The sequence below is a fragment of the Molothrus ater genome, chromosome 5 (genome assembly GCF_012460135.2).
Source record: "Molothrus ater isolate BHLD 08-10-18 breed brown headed cowbird chromosome 5, BPBGC_Mater_1.1, whole genome shotgun sequence".
Lineage (NCBI taxonomy): Eukaryota > Metazoa > Chordata > Aves > Passeriformes > Icteridae > Molothrus > Molothrus ater.
Genome location: NC_050482.2, coordinates 9,317,049 through 9,336,879, shown reverse-complemented (window position 1 = coordinate 9,336,879; position 19,831 = coordinate 9,317,049). Strand labels below are relative to the sequence as shown.

Here is a 19,831-nt window from a genome sequence, read left to right as displayed (position 1 = left end):
TCGGCAGAACATCTTGCTCCAAAGCTCCCAGTCTGCCATGTCCTGGAAAAGCTGAGGGGGTTTATTATGCTGAAATGGGTAGCAATAAAGTAGAAATGAAACTTGCAATGGAACAAAGTAGACAAAAATGCCAGAACCATGAGATCAGCTGTACAGCCACAAAATGTAGAAACCAAGGGCCCTGAGGACGTCATAGTTGTGGAGTAATTGGTTTAAAAGTAGGAACCTCTGAATTCAAGGAGGTAAATTGAAGTTGTGCTTATGGATTAACAGAAAATTTTACTGTAAACACTACAGTTGCCAAAACTACAACATTTTTTAATATAATTTCATTAGCAGAAATATTTTTGGAAGTCTGTCAGAAAAACCTCTGGACATTTATCAGTGTGGACAAATGATTCATCTTGCAGTCACTAAGGGTCTTTGGAATGGCTGCCCATTTCTACAGCTAGCCTTGAACAATCATTTTTCTGTATCTTCCTTTGCCTCTGTTTTAAAAGTTTTCACTAATGTGGGAATGGAAAGGTATTAACACTTAAAAAGCAAATTCTTCAGATGTTTTTGGCCTACCTGGAAGTATCACATTTCCTGTAAAAAGACTTTCTTTTGCAGACACTTTCTAAGCCTCAGAAGATGCCTACAGATTTTTAAACCAAACATCATAGTTTGAGAATTTTCCCCCCTAAAAAGGAATTGAATGGTATTGATTTCTGTATGTCATCCCCACACTATTTTTGTCTTGGGATGACCCAAGAGTCAATTAATACTGAATAGTTAACAGGTGAGAAAACACAATTTCTAAAATTGCTTGCAAATGCATTCAGTATCACACCAAGAATTCATCATCTGACCTTGCAGATCTGCCCTATTCTGGCATGGGTGGCTTTTCCAGTGTGCTCTCCATCAATTGCATTTTCACGGAAGAAGAAGTAGATCTTGTCATCTTCTGGATTGTCACTCTCTGGTATCAGGTGAGCACTGACAAATCTGGGATCTGAGAAGACAATGCCATTGTGCACATTACTACTGCATGAACTGGATCATTTCTCTTCCTTACATAAATAGACTGTCATTTTTCTTCCCAAGACCCAGTCATTGTATCCCATGGTAAATATTTCTATATTAGGTACATCATCACCTGCTAATGTGTGACAGGTATTTACATTCCTCTTATCTTTAATACAGAGAGGTGTTTGCTACAGGTATTTAATGAACAAATCTTAACTTTATTATTGGAGCAATTAAATGTTTTTATGAAATCACTTTACAAATGTTTGTATAACATTACAGCATGGTTTCATAATTCCATGTATTTTTTACTGACATTTTTCTTCTTCTTTGGATGTCTGGACTTCGGTTAGTCTTTCTGTTAAAGTAACAATTAAAATGAAAGAATTATGGAGACAAATGTAAAGTTCTCATTTTAGAAATTAAAAAAAAATTACACCTAGAAAATTGTTAGTTCATTACTGTTAAAAAAAGTTAAGTTGAAAACCACATTTTGATTGATACTACCTGCACATGATACCCCAAATTCCCAAATTTTTGTCTTCTTTTCAGAAGAGAAATATATTTTAGAATTTCTACTCAAGTTGTTGAAATACTTTGTCTTTCCATTTTTGTGAAGTATTATTTTTACATACATAAACTTTATTTCTTAATGATTAGAATGACAACTTTATTTGGTGGCAAAAAAGATTCATCAACAAGTGAAAATACATATAATGTGGACATACTGATGGGTTACATAAAAATACTGAAAAGAAGTTTTGGGAGAGAGAATTTTATAGAATTCACATCAATAAATTCATGCCAGTGGTGCATCTGGCTCATCACTGTATTTTACAGAGATACTTCAGCTGGTATCTTTCACTATATTTGGAAAAAGAAGGCATATCCAACAGATTTACCAATCTGTTTTATAACCATTCTACATCCTGCTGGGATAATTAACTGTAGAAGAACTATATTTAACTACTCAGAGTCCTGTTCCTATGTGAAATTGTAAGCTATTTTAGTGTCTGTATTAACATCTTTTCAGTGTATATTTCTTGCCAGATAATCATGGAAATAATGAACTTTGCTATGTTTTGCCAGTTTGCACTAGCTGGCCTGTGCAACCCATTGCCTTATTAAGCATGGCAGTGTTTTTAAGACACATTGACAAGTTATGCACACAGAAGTTTAGAAGTTTAGATGTTTATATTATATGAGTCTATACAGCACAGTTTTGTGTATGTGTATGTATTATCATGTACTCTGTGTGTGTGTGTATATATATATATATATATATATATATATATGTATATATTTTCATGTATTTGTGTGTGTAGGTGCATACGTGTATATATTTTATGTAAGTACAGAAGGATGACCCTACTGGCTCAGACCAAAGTTTACTTAGATCAACACACAACCTCCAAGATTCTCCAGAAGTAATTATTTGAGACAAGAAAGAATATGGTGATTACAAATAATATTCTCCCACAAGACAATCCCTTCCTTCAGCTGTTTTCAGTGTAGCTGATTCCCTGAGCTTTGCTGCTTCTGTGTCCTTAGTTAACTCTCAATAGACTTTCAATCCAGTTATCTGTCTAGTTTCTTCCTGAACCCATGCACATTTCCAGAATTCAGCATGTCCTTTTGGAATTTGTTCCTCACCTACACAATGTAATGAACTAAAATTTACTTCTGATTTTTGTTTTGAACATTGATCTCAATAACTTCATTTAGTTCCTCTCAATTCCTGTATTGGAAAAATGCCCAGTGACCAAGATGTGGATGAACTATGCTCTTTAACAAGGGCTGGAGCAATTCTCTTTGTTGAATTCTCTGTTACAGTTTTTCCTTTTTCTTTTTTTTTTCCTATTAATTTCTAGCAGTTAATATGGTTCTGACAGCTCCTAAACAGTAATCTGAAATTGCCATGGAATTTACATGCCAAAACCTCAGAACTTCACTCTTCATTGGTGGTACTCTGTCCATAGCCCATTCTTTTATATGTGAAGATAGACATACTCTCCTCATGGTTTTCCCCATGGTTTATCACTACATCATTCATCAAAAATAATTTAATTTGTCATTTGATTGCTTAGCTACCCAGTTGCATTAAGATCCTTTTGTTACCCTTCACAGTCTTCATTTGTCTCACACTGCTGAATAACTTAGGTTCATGTGAAAAAAAAACCTACCTTTCATTCAACCTCTTTTTCAGGTTATTTATGAACATGTTGAACAACACAGGCCACAAAACAGATCTCTGTGAAATGGCATCTACCACCTATTGTCTCTTAAAATAAACATTTTTAGACATCTAAGAACATGAAAAATCTGAGATCTTAAGCTCTCCACCCCAAACCCCAGTAATGCAAGCTATTAAATGTCCTTCCTTTCTTTCTAGTGTGCATTTAATAGCTTTCAAGTTACAGTGACATGAGACTCAAGATAAAAAATACCTCAACTGTTTTTTATGCGATATACTAGGGCTTTGCATGCAACTTCAATCTTAAGAAACAAGGGCTACAGCTTGAAAATTTCTGTACTGCAGACTGGGGAAGGATCCACCAGAGAAAGAGGATTCCCATTATAAGACACTGTTCTTGGCTACTGGATCTGGAGAACCTCTTTTCTGAATATGTTGCTTTTACATCCTTAAGGGCTTAATGAAAAAGGGTAAAAAAAATATTCAACCAAAACCTAAACACATTCCCAAATGGTTGAATGATTTGTTTCTAGCACAATGGGTTTTGTAAATCACAAGAGATCAAGTTCTAAAATAAATCACTATATTATCAGGTGTCAAAAATCTAACTTTACATTGGCCTATGAAGATACTGTGGGGAGCCCCATTTTGAGGCAAAAATATTGCTGATATAGCACTGGTTATGTAAACTTGCCCTCGGTTAGCATATTATTATTCTTTTCTTTCCCTCTCATAATTTTGCAAGTGAACCAGAAATAGTAAGACAGTTTAGTATTAAAGCAGGACTGACACAACAATGATAGAAAAATAGTTGAATAAATTGAAAATATGTATTTTAAATTATTCTGTCAGAGTGAAAGCAGAGAAGAGGGTTGTGAGGCAGGCAGATAAAACTAATGCCACAGCTAGAGCACATGTGAGTATGCTTTGTATATACTTCTTACCAGTGCTCATCAGAGATGGATTCAGATTTTCAATGAGTGATTAATAATCCTGACTACATCCCTGCAAATGAAGTAGTCACACAACCTCTATTAGAAACACATCCATTGTACATCATGAAACACCTTTTCTTGAATAACACTTCTTACTGAGCACACCTTGGACTGTTTTTCCATCTAGGTAAATCGATATGTTTTAGTCAATAAAAGAGTGGTTCTTCATGTTATAGGGCCCTTGCTCTTGTTACCTGGTGGTGCTTGGGTTTTTCCCCCTCTTCCATCTAACAGATTTATGTCTATGCAGTGAACCAAATAAATGAAGAGCACGCTACATGTGTTCTGTTGCATATAGAAATAGATTAATTTCTGTTTAGAATGAATGTAGTGGTTACAGAAACAACATCATGATACCATGTGCGGGGACAGGGAGAGAAAAGTGCTTGACAATTTCATGGGTTATAAAGCTAAGAACCAGTGATCTGTAGTGTGTTCTTTATTGTTCCACTAGCACAGAGGCTGCCTGACTTGCCTGAGGCTTGATGCACACTTGCATTCAACCCCAGGGCTTCAGACCATGCTCACTACTGGCTGCTGAGGGTCTTGATGAATCAATCAGCCAGATGGCCAGCAGTCACGCAACACAGCCCTCTCCACGGACTGCACAGCACTTTTTTACTGCTCTTCTTTGAGGATTGGAAGGGAGATATCCACAGATGAGGGAATAAGGGACTTCTCCTTGACTCTCCTAATTGCTCACCCATGCAGCAGAAGAAAGAATGTCATCCATGAATGTGTATGTTCACGTATCGAGACTGCCCTGCCCTACCCTGCAAATTTAAACAGGTTTGGTATCAAGCGGTCCCCATGGGAAGTTTAAAATAATTCAGTCAGGGTTGACCTATTTCATACATTCAACACAACACAGCCACAAAAGAAATGCTGGAATGAACTTCAAGCAAGTTTTACTGAATGGGAAGTAGGACTTTGATCCAAACCCACCAGTAACAATTGTAAAAGTCAGTGCACTGCTGCTATTGGGGGTAGACGGAATGACTTCAAATTTCTGAGTATGAATTATGGAGTATTCTGCAACCCTAAAACTGCCTCCAATCCACGTAGCCCTCAGAAGTGCTGCAACAACAGTTCAACACTTTCTTGTTTGAAAGCAGTCTCCCATTGATTAGAAGTCCAGAAAGCTTGTTTTGGGAAAATGGATTTAAGAAATAATTTGACAGCAAATATTTTGCAATGATTCATTGCTTTTAAAAAACACAGGCAGACAATATAGAAGACTGCTTTAAAAAAGAGCATACATCAAACAAACATTTCTGAAACGTGTTTTAGCATGATCAAAGGAGAAACAAAGCCACAGCACAAACACGATCAAAATAAAAATTACAGCTAAAAACACTTCTCTGATCTTGCAGCCAAAGTGAACAAGCTAAAAATAAAAACTTAGATTTTTATTTAAAACAATCAGCCTTTAAGAAGCAAATCATTAAAGTCCACACCTTTTTCAGTCTCCTTTTTCCAGTTGTCTTGGCTGTGGTGCTACTCCTCAGATCCCACATGACACCTTTGTGTGCCCTCCTGCAATTACCAGCTCTGCAGACATTTCTCTGGCAGCAGCCCATTAAACTGTCCTTTCTGAGAAATCTGGCTCTTTATGAAAACGACACCTTGGTCCAGCTGCCTTTATGATTTATTTGCCATTGTTTGCTTATTTAAGTAATGGAAACATGTTTTGCCTGTCTCAGCATTTCAGGTTGAGGGAAAGCGAAGGTATATCGATCTGCACTGGTTCTTTAACAAATGTTACCCTTTACCAACAATAACCCACAAATACACACACGCACCCAAGAGCAGGAAACAATAAAAGTCAGAAATTGGCTTTCTAAGTGAATTGTATTAGCATTTTAATGAAGATCTATAAACTTGAAGGCACAGAAATTACCTTTAGCTGTCAAGATTGAGTAAGCTGAAAGCACAGAAGCTGGGGTCATCTCTTCATCACTTGACAAGAACCAAAGGGCAGTTCTCTTAGGAAATGCTTTGTAAAGAGTTTGAACTGGATGTCCCTATTATTGTATATTTACGGTCAAAATGACTAATTTATCAGTTCACAGCAAGAAAATTCTAGGAAACTAGGGAAATTTTATGCTCAGTAAAACTGCAATTGCTGTAATTTAATGAAAAGTACTGGAGGGTGACTGGGACCCTAAGGAGAGGAAGGCTAGAGAAGATGAAATTAAAAATTTAACAACAACAAAAATAGACAGCTACTCAAGGCTTCATAACCACGTACAGCACCCGTCCGCTGGGACCCAGCACAGAGAACCAAGCACTGTCCTCACAAAATCTGGACTTGCTCTCTCTGTGAAGCCCTACTACCCACAGAGAAGAGAGCTGCAGTTCCAGTCGCAAATGTGCGGAGCAGAGCTTCTGCCTCAGCAAGGTCACCAGAGGACAAAGCTGTTAATATGTGGTGATGAGAGAGCTAAGATGGTTTGTGGTTTTACACACTTGAATGTAGTTTACAAAACAGCAAAGCTTTTAGTGGTGTTCTTTCAAAGTTCCTTCACTTAAATTCCTCAACTTTCACATTCCTCTTGCTGCTGTTGAGTCAGGAAAATGCTGCAGAGCTCTCATGGATTCACTGCTTCTAGTGAAGCTCCTCAATAACACGGATGGCCACATCAGACCACATCCTCGAACTGGGAATGCTGTTTGCACAAGGGATAACTTGTGGCTATTATGGAGCTAATATGAGGGTTTTGTGGTAACTTATTGTCAGATGCTAACATAGAAAGGACAGACCACAGAGTAGAGATGTCATTTGAAGATGCTGTTTACAAAGTCAGGAGGATGTGTGGCATGAAGGCCATGCATGATCAAGCTGTCAGCAGCTATTACAAGGTAAGAAGCCTCATGGTCCCTCACTGATTTTGCAATGGAAATTCCCCTCAGAAAGAGTTTTAAAGCTTGATGATAATCATCAAATGGCTAATCTTTGAGTCAAGATGATCTTAGAGTAGTACATTAGTTATGTCAGCTAGTTTCTCTTTCTTAGAAGTGATATCCTATTTTTTATCAATTTTTCAAAGATTAGTAAAGGCAATTTTTGTGACACAGATTATAAAACACACTAATAAGTGTAAGGTTTACCAAAAGTTTCTTTAATTTCAATTAAAAAATATTTTATTCCAAACTCTTTTCATAATTTAAAAAGAAACAAACAACCTCAAACCAACAAACCTTTCCTCTGCAGATTCCAACTGCTATGCTTCAGTGGTGACTTGTGTGACACGAAGAGATTACAGACTTTCAAGGATGAAAGGTATTAAAAGTAGCAACAACATATCACTCTTCTGTCATTTCAATACATGGCTGCAGCAGCAATGTAACACTCAAAAGACATGAATTAAAAAAGACACACCATATTTTTACACATGTAAATTCTTCTGCATCTCAAAGGTACACTTACACATACAGCAACAGGAGTCTAGCCCTTGTGGCTTTTACAGTGGCTTGACCATAAGTGTCATCCATGCACCCTTCTCATTGTGAGAGACAATAAAACTGAATTTAAATGATGAGGCTTTTTAAGGATCTATATTTGAGGCAAAAAAGCAAGAAATGGAAAGTGTATTGACACATCCTAAAGCATTCAGGCTCCATGCTGGGGGCAGCCAGCAGAAGTGAAAACTTGGCAAGGCCAGGCTGGGGACTGAGCCGTCCTGGGGGCTGGCAGTGATGCAGGGCAAGGAGAGCACAACCTCAGTTTTGGGTGCTCAGCACCTCTGGAGTATTGTGAATGACTCCCTGAGTACCTGCCAAGACAACGCCACCACCACCCCAAGACCCCTCATCTCCTCTGCCTTAGAGGCATAATTCAGCATGAACATATCTTGGGAATAACATTTTGGCTCCCACAGGAAACAGAAGGGAGAAAATGTTGATCTCTGATGCAATTATCAGTTTTTGAAGCCTTTCTTCTAAAGAGACAACAATAGTTTTGATTCCTTGTTAAAGACTAATTATATGGTGAAGAAAAGTGACTATAAAAGTTCAGTAAAATTATAGCTTAATGCTCAACATAAATTAGATTTCTCACAAAACAATGCTTATGATCTATCCACACTATTTAATTTAAAAGAGGTGATTATTATCTCCTTACAGAACAACAAGCAAAATTAACACCTCTTTTCCATTACTGACTGTGTTTCAAGGCTGTTGTATATCTATCAACACAATTAATTTTAAACTTATTTACTTGTCCCTCAGAGAGAGTAATTGGGCAACTGAGAAAACTAGCGTCCATCACAGAAGAGAAAGCGAGGCTTGCAGCACACTGTCTCCATTTAGGAATACTTTAATCTCAATTTTCTGTATTTCTTAAAGGTAATGAGAGTTCCAGCTAAGAGCCTGTTTCTTCCTCTCTCAGTCATTTATCTGAAGTTTTTGACATTGATGTTTGGAAATAAAAACACTAGAAAGCCTGTGCCTTAACTGTGTAACCTACATCTTTAGAGCTCTGGATGAGTGACAAGAACTAAATACCAGAGTCTTTATGCTAAGATGTGATGTATTAGAGGAGGAAGTGGAGCGTGGAGGCACTGAAGACAAAAGATGTTTCTGATTTGGGGTGTTACAGACTTTTGGCATATAGAGCCATGCTACAGGCCTGCCTTTTGTAAGCTCTGAAGATTCACAGGTGGAGCACAAGTCCCTGGAGATGCTGAAGCAGTTTATGGCAGCTGATCCTAGAAGTCAGAAACCCAAACCTGTTCCTCTCCATTAATGTGATTTTCTCAGGCCTTTCTGAATGCTGAGAGATGTGTGTTTATGTCTTGGTGGAATATTCTTCCACTTTCCCACCTGGAAATTAAGGGCACAAGAAGGTGTCCTGAAGGCTGAGGGAACATGCTGCAGCCAAACTCCTGACACAGCACTTTGCAGGAGGCAAATACCTGGCTGAGTGTGAGGAATAGCTGAGGATTATCATGGCAAACATATTCCAGAGTAGGGAAAATGGGACAGCCCTCAGCAGTACAACTGGCAAAAGCTGAACAGCACTGGCTTGACACGCGCATCTTCAGCCTCTGTCTCCTCAAAGCTAAATTCCTAATATTTCTGTCAGCTCCATGCAGTGTACAACCCTGTCTCCAGAACCCTTTGCCCATAGAAATATTACTTTTTTTCTGCCTAAAAAGTGAAAAAATATGTCCTTGGCGTCAAAAATCATCTATTTTGAAAACAGGAAGAAAAACTCCAAATTTTCGTACTGCCAGGTTCAATTAGAAGTGTGTGGAAGGGGTTGTGTAGCTGTAAAAAAGATCTCCTCTCCCTGATGGCACATCAAAAACTGGACAGGCCTCTACCATAGTCTCAACTCTCCATGAGGGATGTTCATTCATTTGGAAATGATCATCAGCCTACACCACTTCCCACGGACTCATCCAGTAGAGAACTCCTGCAGCAATCTCCTAACCTTTCCAGTCTCCTGTAATTTAATTTCTTTGTGAAATCCTTTAGATTTGGCTAAAGAACTGAGGTAATTTTGTCAAACTACAAGAAACATTTTGTTGGTTTAATGAACTTTTACAGCTAGTGTAAAGCAACTTGACACAAAATCCATTAAAGTAGGATTAATGAGGGATGGCAGCAAAAACTGAGGAAAGAGCTGGATGAATGACTGGTTTTAGCTCATGTGTCAGTGTAGCACAGCAACACAAAATGCAATAGGGCATCTGTAAGTGGGAGCAAAACCCCTCAGCACAAGCTGAGGTATTCAGTGTGATAGCATCAGTTATGACAACCTCTTTCAGTAGTCATGTAAGCACTATGTGTTTCCAACTTAATCTAGCTTCAGTCAACATAAGGTATTAACAGGGTTTTACACAACTGCAATAATGTACTCATTTATTGTTGATGTGAAACTTAGTTCTGTTCATTAAAAAAGAAAAAAAAGTATTTGATACCACAGGTGAGATGAAAACTGTGAAGTTGCTTCAGATAGAAAAGTTTTGCAAGAGTACCTGCACTGTCAGAAAGTTTTTGTTCTCAAACAGCTTTTCATTGGCTTATACTTTAATCCCGTACAAGCAAACTGTTTTTCATTTTAATTATTTTAATTTTTATTATTAGTCACTGACAGCACTTCAGAAATATTTGATGTTATTTCTGTGACTTATAAGAATGAAAATTTCATTGTCTCAGACTCAAAATTTTTGTGTTTTTTAAAGGCAGTGAGGGGGGACTGTGCTTGTGATACATAAATCGCAGTGAGAGGAATTGGCAAAAAGTTTAACAGAAGTATTTAAAAAGTAATAAAAAAAAGAAAAGCAGTAAAAAATATGGGCCCTATAATAAACTGGAAACTGATTTTTTTTTTAAAAGAATGCTTTCTACCAACAGGTCTGGCACAAAATATTAAAGCTGACAGTATGTCAAACATGGAACAGAAATGAATATTGATAATGACAACCCATATACACCATCTGTGAAAAAGATGATGATCCACAAGTCCACATAAAATACCACATAGAAAGGTTTTGTACCTTCCTCTTCCATGGGGCTTTTTTCTGCCCTTACTGGAAGTTGCTTTAGAGAAACAGGAGAACAGGACACAGAGACTGAAGGGGTGGGTAGCTGAAGAGAGCTGTGCCCCATGACTACCAAATTTTACAGTGTGACAAATGTTATTCTAGAGCTCAGGAAATATGAATAATCTCACTGACATCAATAGAACACTTCTGACTTACAAGGATATTGGATTTTGCCCAAACAGCAGTAAAAAAATCAATAAACACCAATTCTCAGATATGTGGCAATATTAACAGAAACAATATATTATCACTAAATGCTTGCAACTATTTCATAAGACCTGTGCAGTCAATGGGAAAAATATGTAACCCAGTCTTCAAAGTAATTTTTCTTCTGCTTTTTTTTCTGAATGATCATCTGTACAAAAGCTGTCTCTGAAAGGTTATCTTGTTTTGTTTATACCAAATTCTCTAACAAAATCTTCCTAAAAATCTTGCTGTACTTATCTGAACAGAAATCTTTAAAGCCCGCCAAAAGGAAATTAAATTTATATATATAAAGATATGTTAAAAATACTCTTTTCCATAATCTAGGAACAAAAACACAGGCCAGCTTATCACTTTAAAAGGTAAATCAGAAAGGGAACTATTTTATCCTCATTTACTCAGTGTGTTTGTGGCAGCTCTAAGTGCTCTGGAACAACGAATTCTGATGGATGCTGTACAATAAATGGTGGTTTCAAAGATTTACAGTTTAACCCTTGCCTTTGAAAGAGGTAATTTTCCCTGGTCATACCACAAGGCAACTCACCTTACTAACAGAAACATTCAACCTATAGACACCAGTGATACAGTGATCTCAGAACAGAGGGAAATAGAGCAAAAAAAGGCTTATCAGCCTCAGTTTTGGTGGGTCACTCTCAACAGTTTTTTGGACAACACTACTACATTTGAGACTGATATAGAGGTTCTCAAAAGAAATGTTATCACATTTCAATAACACTGTATGCTATCTGTACATCAGCACATCATCTTTTTTGGGGTTTTTTTGGTTTGGTTTTTTGTTTTTTTTTTTTGGTTTTTTTTTTGTTTTTTGTTTTTTTTTACCATATGATATGTAAAAGCACTTAGCTACATGTTTAAAAATCAAACTTAACAGCCACCCTTTAAAATGGTGGAATTCAAGCCCATGGAATTCAATGCAATAGCAAGGGATGGGATATTTCTGACACCACTTTGAGAACTACGAGCTGGATATTGAAGACTGAAATAAGTAGTATAGGGCATTCTAAAGGTCAAGGGGAAAAAGAAACATCACTTTGGCAATGAAGCAAAATGGGAGGTGCAGGATCTATTCCACTGTCAAAATTTAAAGGCATCAAATGAGGAACCATTTGTAAAATATTTTTTGTGTCTGTGATCTGTCCATCATATCTGATAATTGAAATTGTGTGAATTCTTCTTTATTTTCTGTTACTTAGTCCAACATACTGCCTTTAAAAGTGAAAAATAAGTATCCATTTGTCTCTCCCATTTGTCCTTTTCTCTTCCTGTTTCCCCTTCCTTACACTACAGTCATGAATGAGGCTCTGTGGCCTAAATGATGCTGTTGGTGACATCAGTTTCACCCTTTTGTTTCACAGTGTTGCCTTGACAGAGCCTGGGGAGGAACATGGTGAAGTGGCTCAAGTGGGACTGGAACAGTTTCTATCCTGGAAACATGGGTTTGCAGAACTAAGTGGAGGAAAAAATCTCAATGTTTTTGTATCAATTAAGCCCTTGCAAATAATGGAATGTAATCTGAAGGGAAATTACATGTCATATTAAATACAGAGCTTTCTAATTAGGTGTTTCCTCTGCTCCTCTTCAAAGCCTACAGAAATATTAAGATGTCTACAGTTACAGCACAGAAACGTCTTCAAGATGTAACATTTGATATATCACAGTATTTCAGAAATAATGAAACTTCTACAAGGAATTAACAAATGTGAATTTAACCACAACAGATGGTCTATCTACATTTATTGATCTTACAAGTCTTTGTGTCATCACAAAGCCCTGCGTTAGGCTCAGTCCTGCTCTAGTAAAGTCCACAGCCACAAGTCTATAAACACAGGAGTTGAAACACTATCCTTGATAATAGAGTTTAATATTAGCTTTGCCATTCTTTGCTAGTGTAACTTTTGAATTGTGTTCTTGAACTACCTGAATGTGCTATCAATGTTTTAAATACACTGACATTTCCACTTTGTTGTAAAAATAGGCTTTTAATACTACACAGTGTTTAGCATTCTAGTACCAGCCATCAGTTTGATATCAGCCTGTGACATTATTTAATTTTCAGAATCACAGAGGTTAAAGCTCACTGAACTATAAACAGTTGGAAACATGGAGTGTAATCCCAAGGCACAGCTCTGCACAAGCTGTAATTTAAATCATATTGCATGCTAAGCTGAAAAGGCAGTGCAGGTCTCAGAGGGCATGAATAAATCTGCAGTCACTGATTTGCCACACACATTTGTGTTGGGATTCTGTAACTGTGCAAATGTGATGTCTTCCTTTAGAGCAGAGGACCTGTCATCTACTGAGATTTGTAATTAAATAACCCAAAGAACAAAAGCAATTACTCAGCCCTACAAATATTCAGGCTGAAATGTGCATGATTTCAGGAACAAAGGGAAGGGGAAGTTCCGGAGACAGAGAGCAAGGGAGGCTTTGAGTCTGTGATAATTCATCTGTGTCTAGGGCTGGTGGAGGCTTTAATGCATAGAACAGGTATTCACATACCTGGCTTCCTCTGAACTAATAATTCCGTCATCACAGACTCCACTCTGAAGTGGATGTTTCTTCAGCTAAGGAGCCAATTATGCCTCCAGCTGGCTCCACGCCACCTCAGGTGCCGGCTTTGAGCAATCAGTTGTGTTAATTGCAAGCAACACTAAATGCCTTTTGGGACAAGCAATTCACGGTTCAGGAATGTTCCTGTGAAGGGGGCAGGTTCAGCCCCATTACCGAGAACAAACCACAGAGTTTGCACAGGTCGCAGGCTAAGAGCTGGAATTTTATGGAATGGGGAAAAGAGGTGGGAACAGACCAAGGGGCCGTATCCTCACATCATTAACTCTGCTGGGCATCTCAGTTAATTGATGGGGTGGGGGCTATGTGGGGGGCTGTGTGCAGCCCTTCATATTTTCCCATATTGCCAGGCATTCTGATCCAGGCCAACAACACTAAGACTTTGGTCCAAGAGAAGATACCTCAACTGCCCATGAACATGGGCTCCTTCCCAATAGCTGGTATTTTCTTTCTTTCTATTTGTCATAGTGGGAAAACAATAGTTTTATATACGCATAGGAATTGTTTGATATAAAGAAAACACTAAAAGGGTGATAGCAAGACTGAATGACAAAAATGGATGATGAAGGGCAAGCATATATTAAAAAAATAGCCATTGAAGGAATGAAGAGTAATAATAAAATGAGATGAGCACAATAATGAGATCAGAAATCGGATCTTGGCTGCATAGAGGTCATTGTCATGTATTACCAACTACAGATCTGGTCTGTTGTATTTTTTAGTATCTATCTTTTGACTCACTACCTCGATAATAAGGTTTGACCAGTCATTTATTCATAAGCATGGATTTCTAATATATTTGTCCATGAGCCCCTGCACAAGCACTACTTAAAAGAAGGACCCTGTCCAAATGTTTGAGGTGATGAATGGGAAGCTTGGATTGAATCATTAGCGATAAAGGGAGTTAGTGTGTGGTGGGGAGTGGGAGGTACTGGTACAAACCTCAGTCTGCAGGTGCTTAGAAACAGCGTGCAGGCTCAGGAAGTCTCTCTAATACCCTTTAGAGGCTCAGTCCCTGGTGTCCCACATGGATGTACAAAGAAAACTTAAAACAAAGCCATCTTATTTCTCCTTTTAACACAGACTAAAACATTGCCAAACACTTTTGCGTCTGAAGCTGTGAATTTCATTAAATTCAATGCAACTCGCTCAGCACTCTCTATTTTTGTGTGGCTGAAACCTTTAATTCTCTCCCCACCACCCCATGGCCAGCGTGCTCCAGTCACATCACACTTAACCTTTGCCTTGGCTTCTCAAAGAAGAATTTGTTTCACTCTATTCACGGCTTCAACAGTTTGGCAAACTGCACTCGAGCGCCGCGCTGGGCCTTTATATTGAACACACTAATCTGATTGTTTTTCCACTCTACAAACTTTGGGTCAACAATCAAGCTGCTGCCAGAAACTAATTAATTTGCAAACAGGCCCCATTTTCACAGGGGGAGAGCTTTTGAAACCTATGTCAGCAGAGCTGGTCACACCATGGTGACATGCATTGTCATGGCATCCACTTTTCTGGGTAATTCTCCTCACTAATTTTTCACCACACACATGAACTCAAATTACCCAGTCAACAGTAAATCTCTATTGAATGCCCACCAAACTCTGAACGTGGTGGCCTGAGAAGAGGAAATTGGTATTGACAGGGTCAACACTCATTAAATTGATGGCTAGAGCAGAAGGAAAAAAACACAAAACAACACAAGAATGCAAAAGGAAAATTCGGATGTATGTCATATCCCAATAAAGGGGGCTGTAACAGACCCACTCCTCCTTTGTTTAAATCAATTAGTATTCTGCTCTGTGACTCCTACAAACAGATTTCTGCTTAACTTGTCTGAAAAACTGGTTAGTGACTTTTGTGAGCAAGAAAGGAGGCACAATTTGGTAGTTAAAAGTCACTGGTTTTCAAGCATCAGAGCTGTGATGAGCTTTCACAGAGATCATGGGAAACCTACTTGAATTTGCAAGGTCTATAACACAGAGGCTTGTCTTTGGAATCTGGCCACCTAATCTGAACTTTCCTTTTGCTTAAGCTGATTTGGATCTCTGCAAAAATGATAATTACAAAGAAACTGGTGTTGTGTAATTTAAAGTGGGTTCTGTACCAAAAGCAAAGCAAAATACAAATTTAGAACCCGAACACTACACCTTTTCTGGACAAATTACTCTTTTTTCCCTACTGAGATCTATCTCCAGGGAAAAGGGAGAGTCCTTCTATAAAGTGATGCATGTGGGTAACAGATAGATTAGATAGATAGATAGATAGATAGATAGATAGATAGATAGATAGATAGATAGATAGATATTATCTTTTTAATCAAACATTAACTAAAAGTAGTACACAAAACTTTCTAGTCGAGGTTATTGCCACTGATGAATAATAGACTAAATTTGTCACCTTAAGTGGGCAGACTTTACAAAGCCATCCACTGCCAACTCTGTAAGTTATCCATTGAAATAAATCAATAGAAAAAATATTCCATCCTAGGGTAAAAAAAAAAAAGAAAAGAAAAAACGCTTTTTAGAGGAGATAGAATATCACTGGGACTATTGATAATTGGAAAATTGGAGGTGTTTTTTATCAATGTGAGAAGGGCACAGAGCCTTACCCCTCCAACTAAATGTACTCCTGGAGTGTGCCTATGCAGATGGAATTTTACACAGCAGCTCCTGCTGCTGAAAGAAGCAGAGAGGACTTGGATTTATTTTTCTAAAGGATGACTATAGAAATCAACTCACCCACATCATCAGATTTGAATCTGAACACCTCAATGAGATTTCCATTTTTACCCAGTACAGAGGTACATTGATTTATCCACATCCAGAATCTCCCCAGAGCTTGTTCTGTCTCTTTCATCCAATGCCTTCCAGAGAAGGTGATGGGAATGGGGGCACTCTCAGATCTCACCCCAGCACAAGACTCATCAGGATTTACTGGCTTGTTGTATTGTTGATATGTGTTGATATGTTGACCTTTCAATTCACAATTGAAATAAAAACCTTAAAATTTAACAACTTTAAGGCACATCACCAATAGACCAATTCAGTGCACAGGAGTGAGTGCAGATCTCAAACTGTCCCTCACTGGCAAGTCTCTTTTTAGAAAGATTATGCTGCGGTGATCTGATTGGGACTGGGGTCATATCCCACACTGATTGTTTTGAGAACTATGAACTTCTCTCCTAAAATTTTACTTTATGCAGCAGAGAAACTTCTCTGGTCTCCAGTGGAAACAGTGAACAAAGAACTCTAAACTCTACCATTATTTTTTATCTTATATGCACTATAAAGAGAGTCACAGAATGAATGAATTGCAGCCAAGCATGGCTTCTAATCTACACTCCCAACTATTACATTTTTTGGTGTGGATAGTAAGGTTGACCAAGTTAAAACCCATAAATGAGCCCATAGTTAACCATGTAATATACACATGTCCTAACTCAGGTTCCTGGACTAACTTGTATCCTAACTTCCTGGAGCATACTGTGGCTATAGCTCAGACCAATGTGTTTACTGATGCAAGTCCTCCTGCTCCTGGTCATGTTCTCTGTAGTGTCAGGAAGCCTTCAAAATGTACAGTCAGACCAGGAGAATGTTCTCTGCTGCTTCATCTTTCCTATCCACTTTTTCCACTCCAATCTCAAAACTTGTCCTTTGGCTACTTTTACCATCTTTTTAACCTAAACAGAACAAAATAGCATCCACAGCACAGATATTTAATGAAGAAAATGACCTAATCCTAGGGGGCATGGGAGGGATAGAGAATGAGAAAGAAGATCTGTTTCCTAGAATGATTTCAAATAATTTCATTTAGGCCACTTGATGGGAAGATTTTATTTTTTCTGGTTGTCTCCACCTACCATCTTCATGACCTTTCTCATATCCAGAGAAACTGTTAAGCACATTCTAATTGCTACTTGGTCTTTGATTTCTGAACCAAATGCTTCTCTTACTTTGTATAAAGATACAGAGAACAGTTTTCAGACAGGTTCAACTGAATCAACTGGTTCAAATACATGAGTATCTTCTTGTCAAGTGTTCAGCAGGGCCTTTGTCTTCCTGACCTGTAACCATTTCAGATTAGGGACAGGATAAATGTCAAGTAATAACAATAAGAAAGAGCCCTTTATTTTCTGATTTCAGAAATTCTACATGTCTTCCAAGAAAAAAAGAATTGGTTGTAACAAAATATGTATATAGATAAAGCTTGTTAGATTGCAATGAGAAAAACAACTTAAAATTCATACTCAATCTCTCAAATATGGAACTACAGACTTAAGGAGGAAAAAAAAAAAACCAAACCTTGCAAATTGAGTTTGTGTGCCATTCTGTTCACAGTATTATGCCACCGTCACCATAGTTTCTGAGCACTTCCTAGCACTGTGTTAGGTGACATTAGCATTTGTCACACATGGAATTTATCAGTGTGAAATTATTTATTACTATTCTTAGCAATGAAGATAGTGGGAATGGGGGGTGGGAGGACTTATTGAGTGAGAAATGAGACTTGCATATCTGGACATGTTTTGTGCCACAAGGGCTGGAGTTGCTCGTGCTTCTGTAAGCCGCGGTGGGAAAGTGTGGAACTCAGTCCACACTACAGCCTGCATGACAGGACGTGTCAGCTGCTCAAATATAGAAATCCCTATTTTAAATGCAAGAGATCCTTTCACAGGAAAATTAACAGCAAAAGAACAACAAAAAAAAATGACACAAAAAAATTTCCTCAGTGTTTTCACTCATAAGGTTGTTGAAATATGTCCTTGTAAATTCATGGGTAATGCAGACCTGGAAGAGGCTTCTTAGTCTCCTGGGATGTCAGGCAAGAGTGCTATATAACAACACATAAAACGTTCCCTGAGTTCCCCTGAAAACCAGCTAGGCTGCCTCACTGACTACTTCTATTGGACAGTTTTTTCTAATTTCATTTCCATCATAGTTTAAGATTTCTAATTTGAAGACTGAATAAATTCATATGCAGTTCACAGTTGTTGGGTTTTTTTAATGTCCTTTGTTTAAAAAGCTCTTCTCTTGATGGAGATTTACTCCATTTGTAGCATCCCTCACCTTCTTCCTTCAGTAATATCTTAGATGTATTTTATGAAAGAACACATGTTGTTTCATAACCCCAGGTACCAGGATGTTTGGTTCTGTGGCCCTGTTTCCACAGCTGATACCTGTATTTACTGCATGCTGTATATCTGGATTGAGAATGTGTAGGAGATGAGCTGGAAAAAGGGAAGCTAGAAAGGCATTTAGGAACAAGGGAGTGGCACAGCAGAGGGGGCCATCAGTGCTTATGTATAGCTAGGAAAAGGGTTTGGGGTGGTTAACCAAAGACTAATTATAGGTTCAAGGATCATAACATGTACACACTCAAGTCTCAGCAAGAGTAATTAATTTCTAACATTTTGTCACATTCAATGCATTTTATTAGAGAAGTAAAAATCCTGTAAACTATCTGCAATCTTTTCTTTCTGTTGCCATACATTAGTCTGCTATGCAATACATATATACTCAAGATCACATATGTGTAATGCCGATGCTGGGACATTCAACAAAGTGTCTGAAGTGGAAACTACACAAAGTGATGTCTACAGATCTGTTTGAATGCCAGGAGAGTATCAAGCCTGTGTTTCCTGCCTTGGACCCTGTTAAATTTAAGAGGGCATTTTCTTTTTTATTGAACAGTCACTCAGCTTCTATAACTCTCAGCTGTTTATGTAACTGTAAAGATTAGCAAGGACAATAACCTCAGGGAACTAAGCACAGTTACTACTCCACTCTAAAAATTAAGCCATGGAAAGTATGCTAAAATAATATCATAGAGTGGTTTAAACCCATAAAAAGCAAGGAAATTCCAAGCCAAGTCTGGAAATCCAGACTGACAATCTCTCTTAACCCCGGGTCTAGTAAAGAGGGTGAGTGAGGCCAGTATTTCTGGGGTGCAAACCAGATTCATAATACTATCCTAATGCAGCTTTTGTGATTTCATTTCCTTTCAGATTTTGCTCAGCCCAATCCTGCTTTGCTTTTAAAATAAATGTTTATGGTTATTCATTTTACAAAACGTTAACAATTTAAGGCCAGATCCCGTGTGCTCAAGTCAGAGAAGATGAGAGCGGCTTTAAGCTCTCTCCTTCCACTCCTCTAATCTTCAGCTTGAAAACTGCCTTGGGTGCATTGCCTTTGCATTGCTCAGCATTTGCTCTGGTAGACTGCACTGCCAGTTCTGCCTTCTTGCCTGCAGCCATGCCCTCAGCCTTTGCAGGAAGGCGTGGGGAT

At 38.1% G+C, this 19,831-nt stretch overlaps 1 protein-coding gene across 2 annotated transcripts in view; it reads right to left on the bottom strand.

The window, feature by feature from the left end:
* The window catches only part of SEMA3A (semaphorin 3A), a 165,079-nt gene that overhangs the window by 36,982 nt on the left and 108,266 nt on the right, over window positions 1-19,831 (bottom strand). For both annotated transcript variants that reach the window (XM_036400772.2, XM_036400773.2), the window contains one exon: window positions 852-994. In XM_036400772.2, the coding sequence (XP_036256665.1) occupies window positions 852-994 (143 nt within the window). The remainder of the gene's footprint in view (window positions 1-851; window positions 995-19,831) is intronic.